This window comes from Coptis chinensis, chromosome 2 (assembly GCF_015680905.1).
Source record: "Coptis chinensis isolate HL-2020 chromosome 2, ASM1568090v1, whole genome shotgun sequence".
Lineage (NCBI taxonomy): Eukaryota > Viridiplantae > Streptophyta > Magnoliopsida > Ranunculales > Ranunculaceae > Coptis > Coptis chinensis.
In genome coordinates, this window is record NC_141457.1 from 87,140,337 (window position 1) to 87,164,263 (window position 23,927).

The 23,927-nt window shown below is 37.5% G+C and overlaps 2 protein-coding genes across 3 annotated transcripts; both read left to right on the forward strand.

The window, feature by feature from the left end:
- The first annotated feature begins 5,398 nt into the window (after positions 1-5,398).
- Positions 5,399-9,407, forward strand: LOC147518606 (FAD/NAD(P)-binding oxidoreductase family protein). 2 transcript variants are annotated; one of them, XM_086590406.1, is made up of 11 exons: positions 5,399-6,158; positions 6,221-6,490; positions 6,574-6,700; positions 6,809-6,870; positions 6,975-7,205; positions 7,951-8,072; positions 8,167-8,305; positions 8,458-8,639; positions 8,751-8,866; positions 8,966-9,007; positions 9,169-9,407. In XM_086590406.1, exons 1-8 carry the CDS (start codon positions 5,838-5,840, stop codon positions 8,611-8,613), a joined length of 1,428 nt encoding a protein of 475 aa, XP_086446532.1. In that variant the 5' UTR covers positions 5,399-5,837; the 3' UTR covers positions 8,614-8,639; positions 8,751-8,866; positions 8,966-9,007; positions 9,169-9,407. The 2 variants fall into 2 exon arrangements, with proteins under 2 accessions (XP_086446532.1, XP_086446533.1); XM_086590407.1 differs by having other exon boundaries at positions 5,714-6,158; positions 8,458-8,643.
- Positions 9,408-10,578: 1,171 nt separating this feature from the next.
- Positions 10,579-18,147, forward strand: LOC147518607 (uncharacterized). Its single transcript, XM_086590408.1, has 6 exons — positions 10,579-11,246; positions 11,863-12,028; positions 16,058-16,234; positions 16,323-16,406; positions 17,286-17,367; positions 17,568-18,147. Exons 1-6 carry the CDS (start codon positions 10,879-10,881, stop codon positions 17,999-18,001), a joined length of 1,311 nt encoding a protein of 436 aa, XP_086446534.1. The 5' UTR covers positions 10,579-10,878; the 3' UTR covers positions 18,002-18,147.
- The last annotated feature ends 5,780 nt before the right edge of the window (positions 18,148-23,927 follow it).

Sequence of the window (23,927 nt, forward strand, 5' to 3'; positions counted from 1 at the left end):
TGATCATATGACAGGTAATCCCCAGTTGTTTTCTAATCTTGAGTATACTTACACACCATCATATGTCACATTAGCAAAAGGGGCTAAGGGTAGTATTCTTGGTTGGGGTACTATTCAGTTAACTCGTAATATATCACTTGTTTGTCTTGCTTATTCAAAATTTCCCCTTTAATCTATTGTCTGTTCATTGTCTCATCCAATCTCTTCACTGTAATGTCATATTTTCTTCCACTCATGTTGTGTTTCAATTCAGGATCTACAAACAAAGACACTAGTTGGTGGGGGGTATGAGCACAGGGGCATCTATTACTTTCAAGATGATTATGGGCACTCTCACCAGAAGCAGGCTCTCACAGTCTCAGTCTCTCCTGTTCAGTGGCATAAACGTCTTGGTCATCTTTCTCTGGCTAGTTTGTGAAGTTTAGTTCCCAGTATTTCTTCTAGTATTCAGTCTTTAAGTTGTGAGGTTTGTGAGTTAGCTAAACATCATCGTGCTACTTACAAAAATAAGTTAAATAAGTGTTCTAGTGCTCCCTTTCAGTTAGTCCATTTAGATGTCTGGGGTCCTTGTAGAACCACTGGCCTTTTTAGAGCCAAGTATTTTATTACATTTATAGATGATTTCTCTCGTGTTTGTTGGGTATATATTATGGAAAATCGTTCTCAAATATTCTCTGTTTTTCAAAAAATTTATGCTGAGATTACTAATCGGTATTCTGCACACATGCATGTCTTTCGAACTGATAATGCCAAAGACTATACCTCTACAATATTCAAGAGTTTTTTAGATGACCATGGTATTACACATCAAACCTCCTGTGTGGATACACCTCAACAAAATGTTGAGAGAAAGAACATACCCATTCTTGAAGTCGCCCGATGCTTACTGTTTCAAACAAATCTTCCAAAGTTTTATTGGGCAGAGGTAGTCCTTACTGTCACATACTTAATTAATCGTATGCCCTCTTCAGTGTTAGGTGGAAAAACACCACACTCTGTTCTTTTTCCTGGTCAACCTTCTTTCCATCTTCCCCCTCGGATTTTTGGTTGTGTCTGCTTTGTTCATAATCTTCACCCGGGTCATGATAAGCTAGAATCTTGTGCTATTAAGTGTGTTTTCCTTGGGTATTCACGTACATAGAAAGGGTACAAGTGTTATAGTCCTCATCTGCACAAATCATGTGTCCGTGCTGATGTTACTTTTTTTGAAGATGTCCCGTTTTACTCTTCAGAAAGGAAGATGTCCTCTTAACCATTTGAGGATTGTGTTCTGCCATCTAGTATTGTTGAATATGATCTTGGTGTAAATGAGGGAGCTAATAATCCGGTTACTGCAACTGATGTTGGAGCTCATGAAGACGGAGCGCGTGCCATGCCCACATATGGCCTTACAGAAGCGCGCGTGTGCCCCCTTGATGTTCAAGTTCTAGTAGATGGAGCGCATGCCGCGCCCACAGATGGCCTTATAGGAGCGCGCGTGCGCCCCCTTGATGTTCGAGTTCCAGTAGATGGAGCGCGTGTCGTGCCCACAGATGGCCTTACAGGAGCGCGCGCGCGCCCAGTACCTTCAGCTACAATTTGAGAGTTTGAGGCCGAAAGTTCAACTGCTCTGCTGCCCTCACCTCTTCCCACTGTGTCTATGGATCCTATTTTGCCGTTCCATCTAACCTCGATGTTCCTATTGCCCTACGAAAACTTGAACGTCCACCTGCCAGTATGCGTCTTCCTAGTAAGTATGCCCAGTATTCTATTTCTCAGTATGTTTCCACAGATCATTTACTACCATCTATCAAGTCTTTTGATACGTCCTTGTTGTCTGTCTCTGTCCCTTCTAACTACAGGGACGCTCTATCCCATCCTGGCTGGAAGCAAGCAATGGATGAGGAGTTGAGTGCTTTGTATTCTAATGACACTTGGGTCCTTACAGATCTTCCTTCTGGGAAGAAAGCGGTTGCTTGTAAGTGGGTTTTCACTATTAAGCATAATTCGGATGGAACTATTTCATGTTTAAAGGCTCGCCTGGTTGCAAAAGATTTTACCCAAACTTATGGTATTGATTACTCCGAGACGTTTTCTCCGGTTGCAAAGCTAGCCTCTGTGCGTAGTGTGATTTCTTTTGTTGTTCATCATCACTGGCCTCTGTTTCAGTTGGATGTGAAGAATGCTTTTTTACATGGAGATCTTCTGGAGGAAATCTATATGGTTCAACCTCCTGGTTTTGTTGCTCAAGGGGGGAAAGTCTGTCGATTAAAGAAGTCTTTATGGGCTAAAGCTTGGTTTGTGAAGTTTAGCCAGGTTTTGATAGCTAATGGAATGACTAGGTGTGAATATGATCATTCCGTGTTTTACCGAAAGACCCAGCAAGGGATCATTGTCTTAGTTGTGTATGTTGATAATATCATTGTCACATGGTCTGACAAACAGGGTATTGATCGACTTAAAGTCAATCTTTCAAGACAGTTCCAGACCAAAGATCTAGGAGAACTGAAATATTTCTTAGGCATTGAAGTTACAAGGTTCCCTGGTGAAATTCATCTCTCACAGAGAAAGTATGTATTAAACCTGCTTAGTGAGACATGTAATTTAGGAGCTCGCCCAGTAGAGACTCCTATAGATTCAAACGACAAACTCCAGTTAGATGTTGGAGAGTTGTATGCCGATATTGAGGGATACCGTAGATTGGTGGGAAAGCTGATCTATGCTACTATCACTCGCCCCAATATCTCATTTGTAGTCAGTGTGGTATCTCAGTATATGCATGCACCACAGATTCCTCACTACCAGGCAGTTATTCGTATTGTGAGGTATTTGAAAGGTTCTCTTGGTCGTGGATTGGTATATCGTTCTAATGGAAATTTTGATGTTGTTGGATATTCAGATGTTGATTATGCAGGATCAGTTTCAGATAGACGATCGACCACTAGGTATTGTACCTTCCTTTGTCGAAATTTGGTGACATGAAAGAGTAAAAAGCAAACAATTGTGTCAAAGTCTAGTGTAGAGGCTGAGTATAGAGTTATGGCTCAAGGGACTAGTGAGTTAATGTAGATTCATAATCTTCTACATGAGTTAGGTTTTGAGGTACAGCTACCGATCCCTCTTCATTGTGACAATCAGGCAGCCATTCATATCGCTTCTAATCCAGTATTTCATGAGGGAACTAAGCAAATAGAGGTAGATTGTTATTACGTCAGACATAAGGTTGAAACAAAGGAGATAAGTACTCCTTATGTGGCGTCTCGAGATCAGTTAGTTGATATCTTCACCAAACCAGTGATTCGTCCAGTTTTGAATCTGGGCATGAGCGATATCTATGCTCCAACTTGAAGGGGGGTGTTGAAGTATGTAGAGTCGGTCTCACACATTCTGTATGTGTGAGACCGTTTCTTAGTTAAGTAGTTGCTATTTTGGTACCCAGTATATATATATATAAATTGTAGGTTAGAGTAAAATATACTCTAAACCGTACCTTCTTCTTGTGCCTCCATCCTTTCTTCTTCTTCTTCTACACCACTCAATCACTTTAACCTAACCAGCTAACCACCATATGTATCTTCTAGCATAAATAGCAAAGAAAGGGAAGATGGGGAGGAGACCCTTCATCTGTGGAAGGCTATGCAACATCTACAGGGATTCCAACCTGAAATAGCAATGCAAACAGGTGGTCTGTTATCAGCTTGTTTGTCTAACTTTTGTTTTGGCATTTCCCTTTCTTTTTCTTCTTTATTTTCCTTGTTATGTAAGCTTGGAATCACACCAGTTAATCCAGTTATTGCATATGCTTCCATAATGAAGCAAAAGAAGGGGATATCCTTTACTTGGGACGAAATCTCATAGTAAAGAAACATCCTTCACTTCACTTGGGAAGAAATGGATCTTTTAGTAAGTCAAGACTCTTCAAAACTAAAAAAGCCTTTAATTAGAACTAAGATTACACCTTTTGCTCAAGAAAATCAGTAAAACCTTTACTTTTTCTTTAAAAAAATTTCCTTTCCCCCCCCCCCCTAAAATTTAGCTCATGCTCATTGCCTCGTCTAGTCGACTCAATCACTTACGCATATACTTGGCTCCATGACACTATAGCTTGGGATGTAATTGAATCGAATGATCAGTTCGGAAATAGCTAACTCAAGAAGTAGACTCAGCTCACGCTTGAGAGAATGGTCTTCTGTTTCTTGACGACCATCTTCTTCTGTCAAATTCTATATTAGCCTATAAGGTATACAAGATCATCAATGACCAGTTACTAATAGCTAGGGATCTTATATATGCAAGATCATCTATGACCAGTTAGTTGGATCATGAACTATTACATTGATGACAGTGAATAAAAAAGTTAGCTTAAGGAGTTCATCAAAGGAGCTTTTGTGCTCTCTAAAGGCTAAATCAACACATCGACAGCACGCAGATGACCTTCTTTACAGCCCATATCATCTACTAAAAATGAGAAACGAAAAAAAGATAAAGAAAATACTTCCCCTCTCGCAGTTCAATTCTTGCACATAGTCTCCAACTGAGCATAGGAGAGTTAGAAAGGGACCTTTTAAGATGGCCCATGGGAGTCCCGAGTGTAAAATGTGAACTGTACATCTGACCCAAGAAAGAATCTGCCCCTCATTCTGACGTATATATATGATCAAACAAATTGCATGGACATTACTACATCTCTCTTCCTAGCTCTCTGGCTTAAACTTTTCTCTCATTAACAGTTGAGGGGGATGTTGTCTGGTTCGACACCATTCATCTGAAGCATAAAATCAAATGAATGATCTCGGACCAGGCTTCATTCCCCCCAATTCATTGAGACTGATACCAGGGCTGACCAGATTTCTCCCTGTATACTTCTATGGCAATGCATTTCAACTTGGTTCTGGTTTGGCCAGTTTCTTTAGGCATTTCTAAACATGATGCGTGAGCTAGACTCCTGTGTTTCTCTGTTGCATATGCCATTGCATATGATTCCGACGGCAACTGCATATGTATGGCAGGTCATTTTCTATCACTCCCTTCTGATACTAACACAGTATACACATGCTAGTTTGCAAGTTTGATGCAGCATAGGTTGTCGTGATTCATAAACGTATGCTCATTTATTTTCAAGTAAGTCACAACTACTCATCAATAAACTCTTGCCAAATCTATTGATATCATGCGAAATTTGATCTGAGGCTAAGTGAAGCTATGTTACTTGACTTTTCATGTAGAACAGGTAATTAATTAGTCTACTCTGCAATCTACTTATTCTTTGTTTACCAAACTGTGCTATGCATGAAAAGATGTATTAGTGTGAACATAAAACCATACAACAAGATTAGTCCCAAATCTTGAAACTTTTGGTGTTCTTTGTACTTATTTATTCGTCTTACTTGATGAAACTTGTGCAGATGAACAGTGTTTTGAACTTTGCTTGAAGAGAGCTACAAAGAATATAGATAGATTCAGATAGATTGTGTGCTTTCACTTTAAAGTTAAGCTATGATCTATTAATTCTTCTTTCTCTTCAATCTCTCATCATAAAAGCTCTTTATATAAAGCTTTCTTCACCATGTGGGTCAGATGTGCAAGAGAAAAATGCTATCCATGTTGCACATTTTTCACACTACTTGGTTGAAACAAGCTAAGTATACCCATGTTACCATGTATGGAGAAAGACTAACTAGTAGAACATAGATTTTGTTTCTTTTGATTCTTTTTCAAAAGTATCTTTTAGAACAGAAATACGTCATTTTCAGAACCAAGTTGTTCCACCACTCTTTATCACAATTCCAACGGGTGAAAATATAAACAGACTGTTTCTTATCCTTCCCTCCAAAAAAAAAAAACACTAACACACCACAATGATTACAATTCTCAATTCTTCATTTCTCTATCAACCCATTAAACCCATTAAACCCTTGAAATATTTTACTAATAATAAACCCCTAAGCTGTAAAGCTGAGTCAGCAAATCCAAACAATAATAAACCCAACCGTAAACCTAGAAAATATAATTCTTCTAGAAGGTCAGTTATTAAAAAATCATTTAGTCAAGAACAAGTTTCTTTTACTGGCCCTATTTCTAATGACCCTGTTGTTGGAATTATTGGTGGTGGCATGTCTGGTTTAATCTGTGCTCTTCATTTGGAAAAAAGAGGGGTCCGCTCCACCGTCTTCGACACGGTTAGTAGTACTACATTTTATTTTTTTGTCTATGCATGTTGTTTATTGTTAATAATTTGTAGGGGATGCATGGATTGGGAGGAAGATTGGGGACTAGAGTAATTGATCCACAGCATTTGGTATTTGATCATGCTGCTCAGTTTTTTACCGTTAGTGATTCTCGGTTTGGGGAGTTGGTTAATGGGTGGTTGGAGAAGGGAGTTATTCGAGAGTGGGAAGGTGTTATTGGAGAGCTTGAAGCTGGTGGTTCATTTGTTCCTGTTACTTCTTCGTCCCCGAGATATATTGGTGTGAATGGAATGCGTCCACTTGCAGATTCAATTTTGTCCCAGGTCAATGTTTTTTTTTCCCCCTCGTTTTAGTGTGTTAAACGATATTTTTTACATGTTGGTAGTTACTTTGTTTATTGGTGCAGACTCAAATGGTTAACGTGGTTAGACCTTGTTGGATAAGTAAATTAGGTGCGTTTAATGGAATGTGGCATTTATCTGAGAATGGAAAACCATGTGGTCAGTTCGATGCAATTGTAATTGCACATAATGGTAAGTTGCTTATGCATTTAAAATTTAAGTTTTTATTTAATTGAATCATAATTTTAGTGATGGAAAGATGAGAATTGATTATTTTTAGTTTTCTTTGATCACTAACAGGAAAATGCGCAAATCGTTTGCTTTCTACATCCGGTTTGCCACTTATAGCTAAACAAATGAAGGTTCAACTTTTTTCCTTTTATGATTACAGTGGAATGTAATTGCCACTTATGCTGATGCACCTTGAGACGTTACTTGTCATCATATTTTTTATATGCTTTTGCAGAGGCTAGAATTGAGTTCTGTCTGGGCTCTTCTTGTGGCTTTTGAAGATCCTCTTCCTATCCCGGATAATGTGGCTATGAATCCTTTTGAGGGAGCTTTTGTAAAAGGTGTTGATGCTCTCTCGTGGATGGCTAACAACACAAAGAAATTGTTTCCTTCCCAGACTGGAGGCCCTCACTGTTGGACCTTCTTCAGCACTGCTGCTTACGGAAAAAGAAACAAAGTTCCTCAGGTTTGGCTATCAAGCTTTCTTTTTAAACTCTCTTTTGTGTTCATTCTGATCCTTTAATCACATGTGGGAGTTTCACGTTTAGTGTAGAATTTGCTCCAAAGTACCTTTTGTCGTGTCAAAAAACATCACAGACACACTAGTCTTTATCTTACTGTTAAGGTTTTCTTTCATCATATATTGAAGTTCATTACTTTCAATATGTGACTGACTAACTTACTGGATATGTAGTACGAAGAAATGCTTTTATCCTACAATGTGTGTTTGTGTGTGTGCATACTTGGTTTGTGCACAGGGCATGTAAATATGCTTGGTATTGTTTCAAGAGGGGCTTCTAATCGAAGTGCTCCTAGAACAATAAAAATGCAAACTGTTCAGAGCATTTAAGTATCTATTGATAAAAGTGCTCCTACCACAGAAAAATAAACTAGTCAGGGCATTCGAGATATTTTTCTTGTTTTTTCCTTCTGTGATATTTCTTTTTACTTTGCTGGTCCTTTCTTCATAGCAGACAGCAGTCACCACAGTAATACAAGGCTGATTACTTACCTGGGATAGTCCCTCCGTGCTCTTACTAAGTATTTATCACCATCGCCATCACTCTCAAAAGAAATTACACTATTCTACTATTTTTAGTCTAATGAAATATAATTACACTTAAAGCTGGTGCATTAACTTGGCACATACGACCTCATATGTGTATGAAGTCTATTTGATGCCTTATCCATATTTATTCATATCTTATCAGGAAAGTGTGCCAAATGTTACTGCAGAGAAGGTGACGGCAGGCATGCTTGAGGGTGCTGAAATTGCACTAGGATTACCGGCGGGATCACTTCCAAAACCCATTTATACGCGAGTTCAGTTATGGTAGGGACTGCATGCACTCTGAGTCATTCTGTTAGTTATATTTAACCAACTTTACAAATGACGATCGTAATTTTTCTTGACATAACATGCACAGGGGTGCAGCTCTCCCAACTAATACTCCAGGCATTCCGTGCATCTTTGATCCTCAGGGAAGAGCTGGAATATGTGGTGATTGGCTGCTGGGTTCAAGCTTAGAGGCTTCAGCTTTAAGTGGCATAGATCTTGCCAATCATGTACGTTCCGTTATTTATTTGATGTAGAAATATCAACATTTATATCTAATTTATTCTGTGTTAGATTTATACTGTCATTCTAATTATCATTTTCTCTAATACGTGAGAGTCTGATTTGTTAATATCCTGCTCCACTCGTTTCTACCATGCAGATTGCAGATTATTTGCAAAGTGGTGGAACCCGTCCAGATGAATTTGCTATTGGTTTGAACAATGAGTTTCAACCACTTAATGGATATGATATTGGACAGTTCCCAGGGTTGGAATCTGTAGAACAAGTAACCGATGCCCAGGAATGTAAAGTTTGATATAGTCACTGGAGCAGTTATACTTCGTGAGTTCTCATTCTCTGCCCTTCTGTGAAACATTTTTATGTTGCTGTGATAACCATATATATTTGTTTATGTCGTGTTTTCTTCTCAAGCAGTTCCTTTACTTGTTTTAGGTGCGCCAGCACAAATATTGATGTCCATTTTTGAGGTGACATGGGGGTTTGCTCTCAATTTCCCATCTCTGAACCAGGATTTGTTTGAAGCCACATCTGCATTGGAGATGAAAAAGGTTTAGGCTCTTGGATCATTAGTCGCTACATGATTGGATTTTCGCAGTGGTTAGATAATTGAATTTTGTTTTACTTACAGTTTCTTATTTGAATATCAGGTGCAAGCTCGGAAGTTTTTTTTATTATTACAAGCTAATGAGGTCATCATTACTTCTACTCTTTACAGTTAAATTATCTAGAGTTTAATGTTTTCATCTGTAGTTTGTGACCAAGAGCAGCAATCTGCTTGGTCCTTTTTTCTATACACGTAAGTAATTTCTTGCTATCAGCAAATAATGACATTAGTTTCTGCACTTTGCAGTTTCCCAATTCCAAGCTCACCGTACTACTCAAGGCACTCGATGTTGGAGTTTTAGATTCTTAGTTCTTGTATTTGTATTAATCTTATTGTAATGACTCTTCCTGTACTGATTACATGTTGCTATTTGTGTGTGCAAAGCAACTAGCTCTTTATGTGGTATGTAAAAACATTTTTTTTTTGGATTACAGGATATGGAAACTTCTTGATGTTTTACTTTTATCAGAAAAGTATATTCCGTATTCCGCTGTTTTTTTTTTTTTTTTTTTGCCGTAGGTGGTTTTGTGTGTTGTGTGTGTGTGTTCTGGTGGTAAAACATAACATCAGCTCCCAAATTATATCCCTTGATGAAATAGATCTACAAGGGGTTTTCTATTGGGGCCAATGATGAGACTGCTATTAGATTCTTAACTATCTGACTCTCTTAGTTGCCCCGACCAACCAATGGAAGGGCGAAGAAGTCAAGTAAATACTGGGAAGCGGCAAGGGCAGATAAGCACTTCTTTCAATCCTATATCCGTTGTTTTCAGATGGACGCTGCGAGCCAGTGCCAGGTGAAAGACTGAGAACTGATTTAGAAGATGTTATTGGGTACAACTCTTTGTCGCTTGCAGTTGAGTGACCAAGGAACGCGACTAGATAACTATATGGTCTTGCTATGCCAGAATGCCAGATGCATACTCTCATTAAGTTAATTGCATAGTTTCATTCGTTTGAGAGGATTTAAATCCGGTTCGAGATTTTTGACATATCAGTTATCTGTCCATTTATAGGGTCACTAATTTTACGCCTTTAGAATTGCACAAGTTCAACATTTAGGCTGTGTTTGGTTCAAAGAAAGTGAGGGAAAAGAAAGTATTTTCTTGGAAAGGAAAAATTCATAGTTGTTTGGTTGGAAAACACATTCAAAATCAGTGAATTCAACTTCTTTTTAAAATAATCGGAAGTTGTTTTCCTTACTGTTCCCTGATGATGTCATTGACTCCATTGAGAGAGCCGAATGATTTTGTGAAGCGGAACAAGTTGTTTACGAGAGAGATGGGCTTATGGGGTATTATTGGAATATTGGCTGATTAGGGCTCGATCCAGTGCTCTGGGTGTATGGGCTTGATTCAGTCTAGAAATAGTTTTCCACAAATGGCCGTTCATTTTCAACCAATTTGATTTCTTAATGAAACCATATTCGGTGAAGTGGTGAACCAAACACAGCCTCAGAGTTTTAGATCAGTTTTTAGACCTCCGACTCAGACGATCAAAAACACACAGAAGATACATTCCACCAATTCACATGGAATCTAACTTGAAACTCTAGATATTGAAGCCAAACACATAAATTTTTCTTCTACGATAGTTGGTGTTGTCTACATTTTAAACGTATATTATAAATCAGATTAGTTGCAGGACTTTTAACATTACGCAAGCAATAGATTGAAAAGGATAAGACCATAAATCTAAACCACTAAAAACTATGCTTAATCGATTAAATCCGTTTTTAGCTCCTAAATAATCCAACTGTTACCAATTGTAAAAATCCCACGTACACGTCACATCCCCATACAGCAATCTGACCAAACAAATAGACGCAGGATAAAAAAGAAAACCCCACCAACTGTCTATTTCATTCTCTCTCTCATAATCATTTCTTCAAACACCTTCCATGCATAAAGCTCAAACCCTCTTTTTCAATCCTAAAATTCTAGGTTTTTTTATATTATGGATGAAATAAGATATAATTTCATGGAATTCATGAAAAAACCAGCAATAGTGGAAACATTTGTCGACATAATATTATGTTCAGTACCAATATGGTTAGCTATAATGATTGGATTAGTAATTGGTTGGTCATGGAGACCTAGATGGACTGGTCTTGTTTTTTTAGGTCTTCGTAGTAAGTTTCGATTTCTATGGACTGCTCCACCTGGTTTCGGGGCCAGGAGATTGTGGTTTGCTTTTACTGCTGTTTCTGCATTTTCTGTTGGGAGGAGACTTTGGGCTAATTTTAATGGGAAAGATAGTGCTGATCAATCTGATCGGTCCGGGGTGAGGAGAAGCGAGTCTAATGAATCGATTGGCGGTGTTAAGTGAGTTGTTTATTTATTTTTTTATTTTTATTAATTGATGAAATATTGGTTTGATTTGATAATTTGTTGCCAATTGAGCTTTGGGAATTGACTTAAAAAGTTGGGATAGTAATTGTATGAGCCAATTGTCGTATAAAAAGTGGACAATGTATGAAACTTTTGGACACATTTTACATAAATTGGATAATTAGTTTAAATTTCGATCTTTTATGATTTTAATGTAAGGAGTTGTTATTTGTTTTGACATTGTGAATTTGTGATCCTGTCTTATTTGCTTTTGTTTCAAAGATCAGTTCTGCCAAACGGAATACTGGATCGCTATATCAGTTTTAGTAGCAAACTCAATTGTTTCCTACTTTCGATAATAGAGCTTTCTCCTTTCGCATTGGCATTTAACTTGGTTTTCTTTTTTCTTATTGTGGTTTTGAGGATTCTCTACTCTTTCAAATGTTAGGGAATGTGTTACTGGATATCTTCATCTGTTCCCTATATTACCAAGTTGTTTAGAACACATGAGCTTTTTCAAGATATATTTGTTTGATTGTCCATATCAGGATAGCTTTTGCAGCGTGATTTGTTCAAAGTGAAGCTTATGTCATCGTTATGTTTCGTGCAGTCTCAATATAGAAGCTCCAAACGAGCAGTCTGATATTGTTACAGAGAAGGATTTAGATCACCTATTGTATCTTCTTGAGGGTAATCTTGGAGATGGGGCGTGGCAAGGTATGATGGAACGCTCCACCCCTAGCATGGCATACCAAGCTTGGCGTCATGAACCTGAGGTAGATTTTGGCATTTTTTAATTTATTTGTTTATTTAAGTTTGAAGTGCACTAAAACTGGTTTAGAGCATCTCTAGGTGGTGGTAGTATTAACTGTTGGTTTTGTGAACAAGTATGTGAATGTTTCTTCACAAACCGGCCGCAACTCTAGGTGGTAGCAAGCAAATCTAATTAATAGTGGGACCCAGTTTATTTTAAATTTATTTTTTGTTAAATGTGGGTCCTAACTCCCAAGTTAATTTTTAATTATTTAAAGTTTCTCTTGGCTTAAAACAGTGGTGATGGGTTGTTAAGTGAAAACCCAAAAAATAAAAATAAAAAAACACACACACACGACACTGGGACTATCGCGCCGCATCCACATACAAAATTGCAAATTTGCGAATGTGAATGCGAATAGACAGTTGATGCTACCATGTTTGAGTCCACCTAGACTGGGCAGTTAAATCGCTACTCGGTCGCTGCTCGGTGGAGGTGCGAGTAGTGAGTAGGTCTACTCGGTCGGGGATTAATCAGGATTACTCGGGTGATTTTTTAAACTGCTACTCGGTCACTACTCGGTGGAGGAGCAAGTAGCGAGTAGGTCTACTCGGTCGGGGATTAATCGGGATTACTCGGGTGATTTTTTAAAACACTATATTTCTTTACAAATACATGTTACATATAAATTAACATTGAAATACCAATATGGTAACTGGTAATTGACCACTAGAATTTATATAAAATTTTGTGAACTTGTGCAGCCAATATGGGATGAAGGAATAAATCAATTAACATATCACAGATTCACAGTAGATACCAAATAGTGTTTGGTGTGGTCAAACACTCGAAGCTCTCTTTTTGTTCGAAGCTCTCTGATTTCGTTTTTAATTAATCTGAGTGACCCAAATTATGACCACAGCTGCAATTATAAACAATCCAGCTCTATATCTAAACACAGCCCAACCCATTTTCATAATTCATAACTAAACTTGGCATCAACAGTCCAACAGCTCTATATCTCTCTCCATGATTTTTTTTTTATTATTACAAGTGCATCAACAATTTCTTATTACAAAAAAAGGGACGTGATGAGAATTTGAGAAGTGAAGAGAGAACTTGAGAAGTGAGGAGAAGAAAAGGGACGTGATGACTGATGAGAACTTGAGAAGTGAGGAGGAGGAGAAGTGAGAAGTGAGAGAAGAAGAAGAAAAAAAAATGAAGAAGAACTGTGCTAGCGTACCTGGAGAAGACGAACTGTGCTGGAGAAGACGAAGTGACGAACTGCTGAAGAAGACGAAGTGACGAACTAAAGCTTTTGATTTCGCGAGCCCTAAAGTTTTTGTTTTGGACCTTTTTTTTTCTGTTTCGCGGGCTTAAAAAAAAGGCCCGATTTCTCACTATTAACTCGCCCAGGCCCGATTACTTATAAATTGAAATATCGGCCGATTTCTCGTCCAATCACTCATGGGGAGTAATAGGCTGAATGGGTCGGCTAGGCACCGAGTAGGGAGTGTACTCAGCGAGTACTCGGCGATTTTATAGCACAACACCTAGAGATGGATTCTCACGAAATTCCGAATGGTGGTAGCAAATGGACAGTTGATGCTACCACCTAGAGATGCTCTTAGTCTCTTTAGTCTTATTTTATGGTTTTCCAATCACTTGCAACTATTCTCACTAAAAAAATTGTCTTTGCACCTCGGTGCTGCCTTTGGCAACACTGGAGAAACTTGTGGTGGAGTTGGGAAACTAAATATAATAAAACTTCTTTGGTGTTATTTAGATTTACATATTGCTATCTTGATTATAGATCACAACCTTATATCTTAAGACCAATGTTCTAAAAAATGTCCTAAGTGGCCACAAGACAGTGCCCATACAACTTGCCTAGGCCTAAAATCGGTGAGCTTATTAGGCAGGTCTATGCGAGCAGATTAGTCGAGCTAGGCGGAATAATCAGCCTTTAAGCGGTCTAGTCGGGCTAATTGATATTTTTTGAAATGGCCTGTCTACAAGAAAAGGAACAAGAAGGCTTAAGATTTGAATATGGGTTCAAAAGACTAAAGCCCAATAAAAAAAAATCCTGTACAAGGGGTTAAAAAATCTAAAGAGAGTATGTTTTACTACACCCCTCTCAAAATAGATCATATTCTTTAATCTTCTTTCCGTTCAACTCGAGCAGTTAACTTGCCATTTTCTTCAACTCTTATGCCTTTTTGTAAAAAGTACTTTTGTTTGTGTTTAATATTTAAATTGTTAAAATGCTTGAAAGTTGAATTATTGTAAATATGTAAAGTTTGGTAAGTGGCGGGGATATAGGGATATATTAGAAGAAAAAATAATCCCCACCGAGCTCGTCTAGGTGCTCTCCCACTGCCCGACTACCGCTTGGCGCTCTTTAGAGCATTGCTTGAGATTATTCTCTGTTCAAGGCAATCCTACATGGTGCAATAACATATATGAAATCTAAACCCCTGTTCGTGTTCTCTCCCCTTAAATCTTTATGGTTTATGACCAAAGCACTAAAACTGTAGAATTGACAATGTCCTGGTGTATTCTAGTTTGGAAATGTAATGATTATCGTTTATGTGATAGGGAGCATATGTAAATGGATGTCCTTTCAAAATTGCTCATCAGACAGTGAAAAAGATGTTTTTGCATCGACCTGTTATGCTAATCCCCCCCCTCCCCCAAACACACACACACACACACGCGCACACACGGAAATCAATTTAATTACATTGCAGTTCACTGCTATATTAATTATAAATGATTACTGTATGCCAACATGGTTGTTTTGTTGCTGGTAAGAGATGATATTTTGAGCAAGGAAAACATAGTACAATCGGTGTAGGTTAATGGGACCTACAATTTAATCAAGCATTGAGCACCCTTAAAAACGTTGAGCCATACTTCAAAAAATTTGTAGAAAAATTATTTAGATTGATGGAGCGAGTTGTCTTTAACATCATTGATATGTATTGAAAATCCCAAGTTGATTCTTATTCTTTTGCAATGAAACGCCTCATGTTAGGACTAAAAAGAGGCTAGAGAAGCTTTGGCCTCTTAAGGAAAAAGCTGAGTACTCCAAGAAGAGACTCCCGAACTGGAATGATGCATCTTTGATGACATATCCTATCGTGAAACAAAGGGACAATGGATATAAAATCAGAAAATTTGTTGTATAGTATTGGGCTTTGAACGCTTTACCTATTTATATCCATATTATATTTGTCGAAGTAGATGCACTATCGAAACTAATTATTAGGTAGCTGAAGAAGTTATATGCTTGGAAGAAATATGAAAATACACTGAGCTTAGAAAAATTGGGAATACACATATTGGATTCAGGGTGTGGGTTTTGGCTTAGAAGTTAGAACAATAAGTCTAGGATGTCTAATGCGTGCTTGATCAAGGAAAATATTGTATTTGCTCTTCCAGGACTAAATAAAATATTAAAATGTAACAGGCTCAGCACCCTCAGACACAAAAAATCAGCAAAAAGGTTGACATGGTTCTTTTAACTTAAAAGATGATGACTCGACGTTTTATGGTCTTGTGTTGTGATGAAAGACCATGCCAATTCTTATGGCCCCAAAGTCAGACAATCTGGTGAGTTTGTGAAAAAGAATGGGGCGTGACTCATGGTGTGGTCTGATAGCTGAACTATGTTGCTTTAGGGAGCTAATCTAATCTCTTGGCTGTTCGGACATTGGAGGTGTTTTACTTGGAAGAACCGTTGAAGGTGCTGTATTGGGTGCATGCATTCAATATTCCTAAGCACATCATGGCTAAATCATAGTGTTTTTATAGTAATTCCGAAGGGACCTATTAATTTGTAGCCTTTAGGAGTTTAGTTTCAGCCAACTACTTTGTGAGTGGATCCCTATTTTTCTGTGTTATTTTGGATATTATTTTGTCTGAAATTAGAATACTTCAGGACGTGATAAACATCAGAAAATTATGAGCCATTCCTTTATTTTATCAATTTATTTTTTGTTAGCTATGGGAACCATAAATATACTAAATGCCACATATTGTTTACCAGTCAGGCCCCACTGTTTACCGTAGCAGAACTGTATATGAGGATGTAACTCCTGAGCTGGTTAGAGATTTTTTCTGGGATGATGAATTTCGACCAAAATGGGACCCTATGCTTGCATACTTCAACATATTGGAAGAATCCCCTCATACAGGAACGATGATTGTGCATTGGATAAAAAAGGTTGGAGAAAGATTCTGTTGTCTTCATTTATTTCTTTTTAATCAACTCTTATTTTGGAATGTAACTTGATCTGGCCTTGTGATTGCAGTTCCCTTTTTTCTGCAGTGATAGAGAATATATTATTGGTCGACGAATATGGGAATCTGGAAAGACATATTACTGTGTGACCAAGGTATGAATTGAGTCTCACATCTCTTTGGGTGTTTGTTCATTGAGGATTTGAGGTGGTCTCTTTTCCTTTCGTTTTTTACCGTTGCTCATTGGTGTATGCCATGTGTGTTCAGTAGCATGTATAGTACTAATCTATATGATTTCTTTGATTCAGTAAAAAAGTTATAGAAAAGAAAAGGCAAGAGAAATCAAGTATCCCTGGTCTTGACTTTTGAATTTGTGCATCCATAATAAAAAAGAGCACATTGCAAGTCAGCCCTTACTTCATGTTGTTTTGCTCATTACAGTATATGTGTAATTTGATAGTCCTCACATGTATGCTAGGAAAAATATCAGCATTACTTCAAGATAAGAATATACAAGGCCAAATATTTCAATGTCGGGCGATATATCGGACCCCAAAACTAATATATATCGGATATATCGATATATCGGTGGATATATATCCTTTTGTTGACCGGCCAAAATTCTGTTTTGTATGTCAATATATCAGAAAATATTGGAAATATCGTGGATATATTAATAAAAATTGGTCAAAGTCAACGATCTATATCGGATATATTGTATATATTAGTTGATATATATCAATATATCGGAAAATCCGATATATATAGGATACAAAATGTGTCAATATATCCATCCGATATATAGCAATATATCCATATTGGTACCTCAAAAACCAATATATATCGGTGATATTTTGGAAATATCGACGATATTTTGGTCCTTGAGATTGAGAATATGTACTCTTTCTGTTGAAATTATCTAGTCATTCATTTTGAAGTCTCTTTCTAGTGAATATAAAGAAACACCCTTGGTACTAATTTGAACCATTAATTATGTCCATTTCATGCATGTTAATATGTGTTCATACTTGCAGGGTGTGCCATATCCAGGTCTACCTAAGCGTGACAAACCAAGACGTGTGGAACTTTATTTCTCTAGCTGGATCATCAAAGCTGGTATAAGTCACTTCTAATGACAATATTTTGCAACAATTTTCAGGGCATTGTTCGGTTATGATCCAAATTACGTCATATGTGATTTGGATTTTTTAATTTTTTGGTCTCAATAATTGCCTGAGTTTTATAAGCCAATTTACTGATAAAGAAAAGATAGTTGCTTGAGTTTTAAATTGTTTAGATTTGAATGTTAAATGCAGTGGAATCTTGTAAGGGAGATGGACAGCTTTCTGCTTGTGAAGTGACTCTTGTCCATTATGAAGACATGGGGATCCCAAAGGATGTGGCAAAGCTGGGAGTCCGTCATGGAATGTGGGGAACAGTCAAGAAAATACACTCAGGCATGAAAGCATACCAGCTTGCGAGGAAGTGTGAGGCAACACTGTCGAGAAGTGCTCAGATGGCACAGATCACCACAAAAATACCCATTCAAGGTAGTACTGATTCATTACAGGCACAAACCGAGGCAGAAGATCGATGTTGGATTGTGGACTTGCCACGGAGGGTAGATAATGGTGTTGATTGGAGATGGGTAGTTGTTGGTGGAACAGTAGCTCTGGTCTGTGGACTTCATACTGGTGTGATTGGTAAAACATTGCTATTTGGAGCAGCACGAAGACTTGCGCGGAAGTGAGCTCGTTCTGCTAGTTAGTAAATCCGTATTTGAGTTACAGACATATGAGTAATACATACATTGTTGAAGGAATCTCTGTTAATGGATTGGAGAGTTTGACACTATTTTTACACCGGCTGTCAATAGGAATGCTCCGTTTGTATGAATTTGGCTTGCAATGCAAGATCAATGCCAGACTTGGTTAATTTGAAGGGTCAACTAACATTACCCCCACTAGATGAGCCAACTAGGATTTCCCCCCCACTAGATGGGAAATTAGGGTCTTCCCTCTTCCCTCAAATACACGCAAAAAAAACATGGTCAACTCAAGTTGACTTTTTTTGTTTAGAGGGGAGACCCTAATTTTCCCATTTAGTAAGGGGGAAATCCTAATTGGCTCATCCAGTTGGGTGTGTGTGTGTGTTTAATACTAGTTAACCCTAATTTGAAAGATCCAACAATAGTGCTCTACACCTGTTTACTCTATCTAGGTGCAAACCAATTTTTTCTCTAAGATGGCCCGGAGACCCTGGGATTGACATAGAAGCAATCTTAAATATCAAACAAAAAGAAGCTAACAGAAGAGATAAAACGTTAACAGGAAATTGTTGGTGTGTTATGAATTCTTGAACTACTACAAGTCTGAACCATTTTCTGAACAACAGCTGATTGCTGGAGATGCCTGCCGCTGCAGTGCTGCTTCTGAATTCAGAAAATGTCCCTGTAGGCTATTAGCGCCCAAGAATACCACCCCCTGGTGAGTGGGGTCCAACACTCGAAGTCTGCATCCAATCAGGTTTAGGATATTTACCAAAAACTGAAGGTCCTCTGACCTCTGACATCCTTCAGAACTATGAACTATGTAGTATTAACCAAGGAGAAGTGGAGAACCAAAACCCAAGTTTTCAACACTTCAAATTCGCATGGGTAATAATGTATCTCAATTCTCAAGGTTCAAATAAACGCGTAAACTGGCTGATCGATTACCTGTATACCACTTTTGAACATTTTGTTGGTTGGATCAATTAGCTTTACATCTAATTCGTTTCACCAATTTTGCTCATCACTCATCACTCATGACACCTAGTGGTACATGGGTTGCTAATTTTTCTCCACGAGTAGCTGTCAAGACCTGAGACTGAGCTTTATGTTAAAAAATTGGCTCCACAAGTTCATCTTCCAGCTCCTCTCTAGTGGAAATTTGATAAAGACATGTATTGTCAAAACCTTTATGACGAATGAGACCTCTTAGAAGGTTGTGGTTCTGTTACACTCCAGGGATTGACAACTTGCCAACTCGAATAAAACTTTAATTCGCTTAGTTGAAGTATTGCAGTATTCAAATGATATTCAGATGTGTCATGTGTGGATGTAGATGCTATGCTAACTAGTAATCCCCACACTAGATGAGCCAATTAGGATTCCTAGTTAACCCGTTAATGTATTCTGTTGCATAACTTTATAACATATTCCTCAGATCATCAGACACTATTTAGAACAGAAGTATACAACAACATAACAGCTATGCTGCATATGAATAATCCATAAACAAGTCAGTGATTCCTGTTAGAGTGAGTCTATAACAAAATTGAGAATGTCCTACCTAGATATAGCCACCGGCCTTTAAGTCGGAACAAAATAAAACAATTTTGGCGATTACAAGAGTGTTCTACACTTGTTTACAGAGGTCTAGGTGCAAACCACTTTTTTCTCTAAGATGGCCCGGAGACCGGGATTGACATAGAAGCAACCTTAAATATCAAACCAAAAGAATCCAACAGCAGAGAGAATCTGTTAACCGGAAGGACTTTCTGTGTGTTCTGAATTCTTAAATTTGTAGAAATCTTAACCATTTTCTGAACAGCTGCTGATTGCTGAAGTTGCCTGCCGCTGGCTGTAGTGCTGCTTCTAACTTGAGAAAATGTCCCTGTAGGCTATTGGTCCCCAAGAATAAGCCCTGGCGAGTGGGGTAGTCTGCATCCAATCAGGCAATCAGGTTTAGGATATTTTCCAAAAACTGAAGGTCCTTTGACATCATTCAGAACTAGGAACTATGAAGTATTAACCAAAATCCAAATTTTCATCATTTCAAATTCGCATAACGTGTATATTGGCTGATCGATTGCCTAGATACCACTTTTGAATATTTTGTTCGTTGGATAAATTAGCTTTACATCCAATTCGTTCACCAATTTTGCTACCAGTCATGAATCATCACTCATAACACCTAGTGGTAGAGTGGCTGCCAATTTTTCTCCATGAGTAGCTGTCAAGATCTGAGACTTAGCTTTATGTTGAAAAATTGGCTCCACAAGTTCATCGTCCAGCTCCTCTCAAGTGCAAATTTGATAAAGACATGTATTGTCAAAACCTTAATGACGAATGAGACCTTCTCTTGAAAGGTTGTGGTTCTGTTATGCCTCCACTCTCCAGGGATTAGCAACTTGCTAACTCGAATAAGATTTTTATTCGCTTAGTTTAAGTATTGTAGTCGTCAAATGATAACAGATATGTGAATGTCGATGTCGATGCAGTTAATGTATTTACCATAGAAGCAGGGCCGGCTCAAGCCTAGATGTGGCCTTAGGCGACCAATCCAAGCGAGGCCTTTTTTATTTTAAAAATTTATTGAAAAATTGAAAATAGTGTGTATGAGAGAGATGTTGAGAAGGAGAGACGTTGGTTAATATGTCTTTAATTAGTTAAGTTGATAAAGAGTGGAAAAGGCGCCATAGAAAGTGGAGATTCTTGCATATATTGTGGAATTTTATATTTTCTTTGATTTTTTCTAATTAAGATATCTAACTAAATGAGGACACTCCCACAAAAATTAAGACAACTACGCACTAGCAACCATTAGATTCATCCTATAACTCCGAGATGTAAATTGTGTAGTGGTCTATTGGATTAAACTTTCTTCAAACTAATTCACTCCTGAGATTTAGTGCGGGGGAAAACAAATAGACTCCTACTATCCTTTTTTGTTTATTTTTTTCTTTATAAAAGATGGTAATATCAAATTTATGTAAGGAGAAATAAGGAAATTTGGAGGCCTTCTAAATTTGAGGCCTTAGGCGGCTGCCTAAGTCGCCTTATGGATGAGCCGGCACTGCATAGAAGTATACAGAACAGCTATACTGCGCATAGTACAAAATATTATAATATGGGTATTTATCGATATTCAATTTCTGGATATGTATCGTGGATATATCCCCCTCTTTGCAAATATTTGATATTGTTTCACATGCAAATATCGTAAATATATTCAAAATATCGATAAATATCATGGATATTGTGGATATTTTTTGATATATCATGATACATTATTTATATTTATTTAAAATATAATGGTAAATATTAAATAAAATTGTTATATACACAAAATATCTCCAAATATCACAAATATCCCAAATATCATCGAAATATCACTGATATTTACAGTCGTATATATCTCTGAACATATCGTGATATTTATATATCTTTCTATAAAATCTGGATAGATATCTCCAAATATCGCGATATATTGGGATATTTTGTACTATGATGCTGCGTATGCATAATCCATAAACACTTCAGTGATTCCTGTCTATGAAGAGTGAGTCTATAACAAAAACAAAATTGTGAATGTCCTAGCTAGATAGAGTCGGAAGAAAATAAAACGGTAGGATATGGCCTTTAATATGATAGATTAGATCAGACAGAATGTAGATAACAGGCGAAGTAGGGATCAGTAAGTTTCTTGATTGACAGTTGAGTATAGTTTGGGATTTCGGAATTTTTGGAATTCCGATAAATTCAAAAACCGAAATTTAATAAATTTCGACCATATTACATTCGGAATTTCAAATTTTTCAGAATTTCAATTATTTCGACACTATATTCAGAATTCCAATTTTTTGAAAAACCGAAATTCCGAACAGAATTCCAGAGTTTCGTTCGGAATCACACATCTGAATTATATTCAGAGTTTAGAGCAAGTGGGGTTTCCATTTTATGTCACTAGTACTCCACTGAGGCTCTTATTTTTGGCATACCCCTATGTATTTATTTGGAATGCGTGAGGTGTGCCAACACTCTAAGGGCTAAGGCCTAAACGAAAGGGATGTTCACATGCAGATGTAAGCCTTTGGCTGCACGGCTCCACCATGAACAATTTCTAAGGATCATCACATTTATTCTGTTTGCAAATTGCACATCTCTGTTACTTGAAGTGAGCCCCTCTTCTACGGTGTTTTTTATTTCTTAAAAACATTTTCCCAACAATAATCAACAAAATATCTCCCAAGTGAGTAGGTCACATAGCTAGAAGTACAAGTCAGTATGTCACATAGCTTAATTAGTGACACGGAAGTACTGAACACACAATGAAAGACATGTATGTAAAGGCAGCAAACACAAATAATACACGTACATCAATCAAGCAAGAACAGACCAGATTGGGACCGTCTTTAGTGCCAGTTACACTCCAGAACCAACAAAATGTGTGGAACTGTTTATGAACCGATTTATGTATGACAAGCTCCAAAGAAGTACTAATCAAAGTTTTGATAGAACAAAAACTGAAAAACGATAGATCTTTTGTGAGATTTTTTATACTTTTGAGCTTGACCAGAGTCTGTTTGGTCTCAACTTGTTACAATCCGAGTGAGGCGAAAACATCGCAGTATATACTGTTAGCGTGAATATACTGTCCAGTCAACAACTATGACTCCATTTGCTCTAGAAAGAGCCTCAACGTCAGTAGCATACTAACGTTTGCATCGACCATCAACACACAGACTGGCACGACCGTTACCTCAGTCGCAACATTACAAGGAGTACAAGGAACATTATTCCACACCCAACATGACAGCCCAACTGGTCCAGGAGGGCGTTGGTGTGTACTGTGTACTTACCCACCAATGAGGTTCTCGGGTTCTATTCTTGTGAGTGGGAATTATTCTGGATTCATTCACGACGGACCTGGGTGGTGGCCTCTAGGCTAAGATTGGTACCAACCACCCACAAACAGGGACGGAGCTAGAAATCTGACCTAGGAGGGGCTGAGTTTATATGCATAATCAAAATATAGGGTCGGTCGGACGGAGCCGGAATTCTGAGCTAGGGGAGTGCTTAGACTATTTCAGAAAATGAAATAACATAAAGCGTATTTAGAGATAGCAAAACATATTAATAGATGAAGTAAAACATTCAAATTATAAACATACCCCATTGATCTCGAAAAGGCCCAATCAAAGTAGACTAGGGGAAAGCAAAAGCTTTGCCACTTTAAGATCCCCACAGTCACTTATATAGACTGTTTTAAGAGGTATGTTCCATATATTATGTGCACTTTGAGCTCTTTCGTCTCTAAAAAATATAGATTGTTTGAATTGAAAAAAAATAGTTTAATATTAAGATTTTAAAATGCTTACATCTTCTTCTAACATCATTTCTTGACTTCTTTCTATAAGAATTAGCAAATCCTTGTTGTGAATTGAAATAAATTGGTTTAAGAAGTTATGGAAGGATAAAAATGAGCGATTTTTCCTCTTTTTTTTTTTCAAAATTCAGAAAGATAATTAAAGTGAATAGTGAAGATAGAATGAGACCTTATTAAAGAAAAGGTATGAATAAATAGTATAATAAAGCTTTACTTTTTTATATTTGGAGAGAGCAAGTAAGTCGTGACTTTGCAAGGATTTTCTGCCTCGACTTAATTGTGTGCTACTTGACTTCTATTCTCGGTACCGTTCTTTTATATTCTCTAATAGTAGATTAATGATAAAACACTTGGGTTTGATATGATGCTCCTACACCTATTATAAAAAACTATGTTGTGGCTTCAAGTTTAAAAAACATAGTCAAAAAATTTGAAGGGGCAATAGTAAAATATTTAAACTTATTTTGAAAGAGGGGGGAACCTCTATGTTTTTTCATACTGATAATATATAAAACATAATAGTTC

Excerpts from the sequence above, each read along its gene's own strand:
- LOC147518606 (XM_086590406.1), top strand. The coding sequence starts at position 5,838 with ATGATTACAATTCTCAATTCTTCATTTCTCTATCAACCCATTAAACCC. Across the intron at positions 6,159-6,220 it reads GCTCCACCGTCTTCGACACG|GGGATGCATGGATTGGGAGG; the intron begins GTTAGTAGTACT and ends AATAATTTGTAG. Across the intron at positions 6,491-6,573 it reads CAGATTCAATTTTGTCCCAG|ACTCAAATGGTTAACGTGGT; the intron begins GTCAATGTTTTT and ends TTATTGGTGCAG.
- LOC147518607 (XM_086590408.1), top strand. The coding sequence starts at position 10,879 with ATGGATGAAATAAGATATAATTTCATGGAATTCATGAAAAAACCAGCA. Across the intron at positions 16,235-16,322 it reads TTGTGCATTGGATAAAAAAG|TTCCCTTTTTTCTGCAGTGA; the intron begins GTTGGAGAAAGA and ends TTGTGATTGCAG. Across the intron at positions 16,407-17,285 it reads CATATTACTGTGTGACCAAG|GGTGTGCCATATCCAGGTCT; the intron begins GTATGAATTGAG and ends TCATACTTGCAG.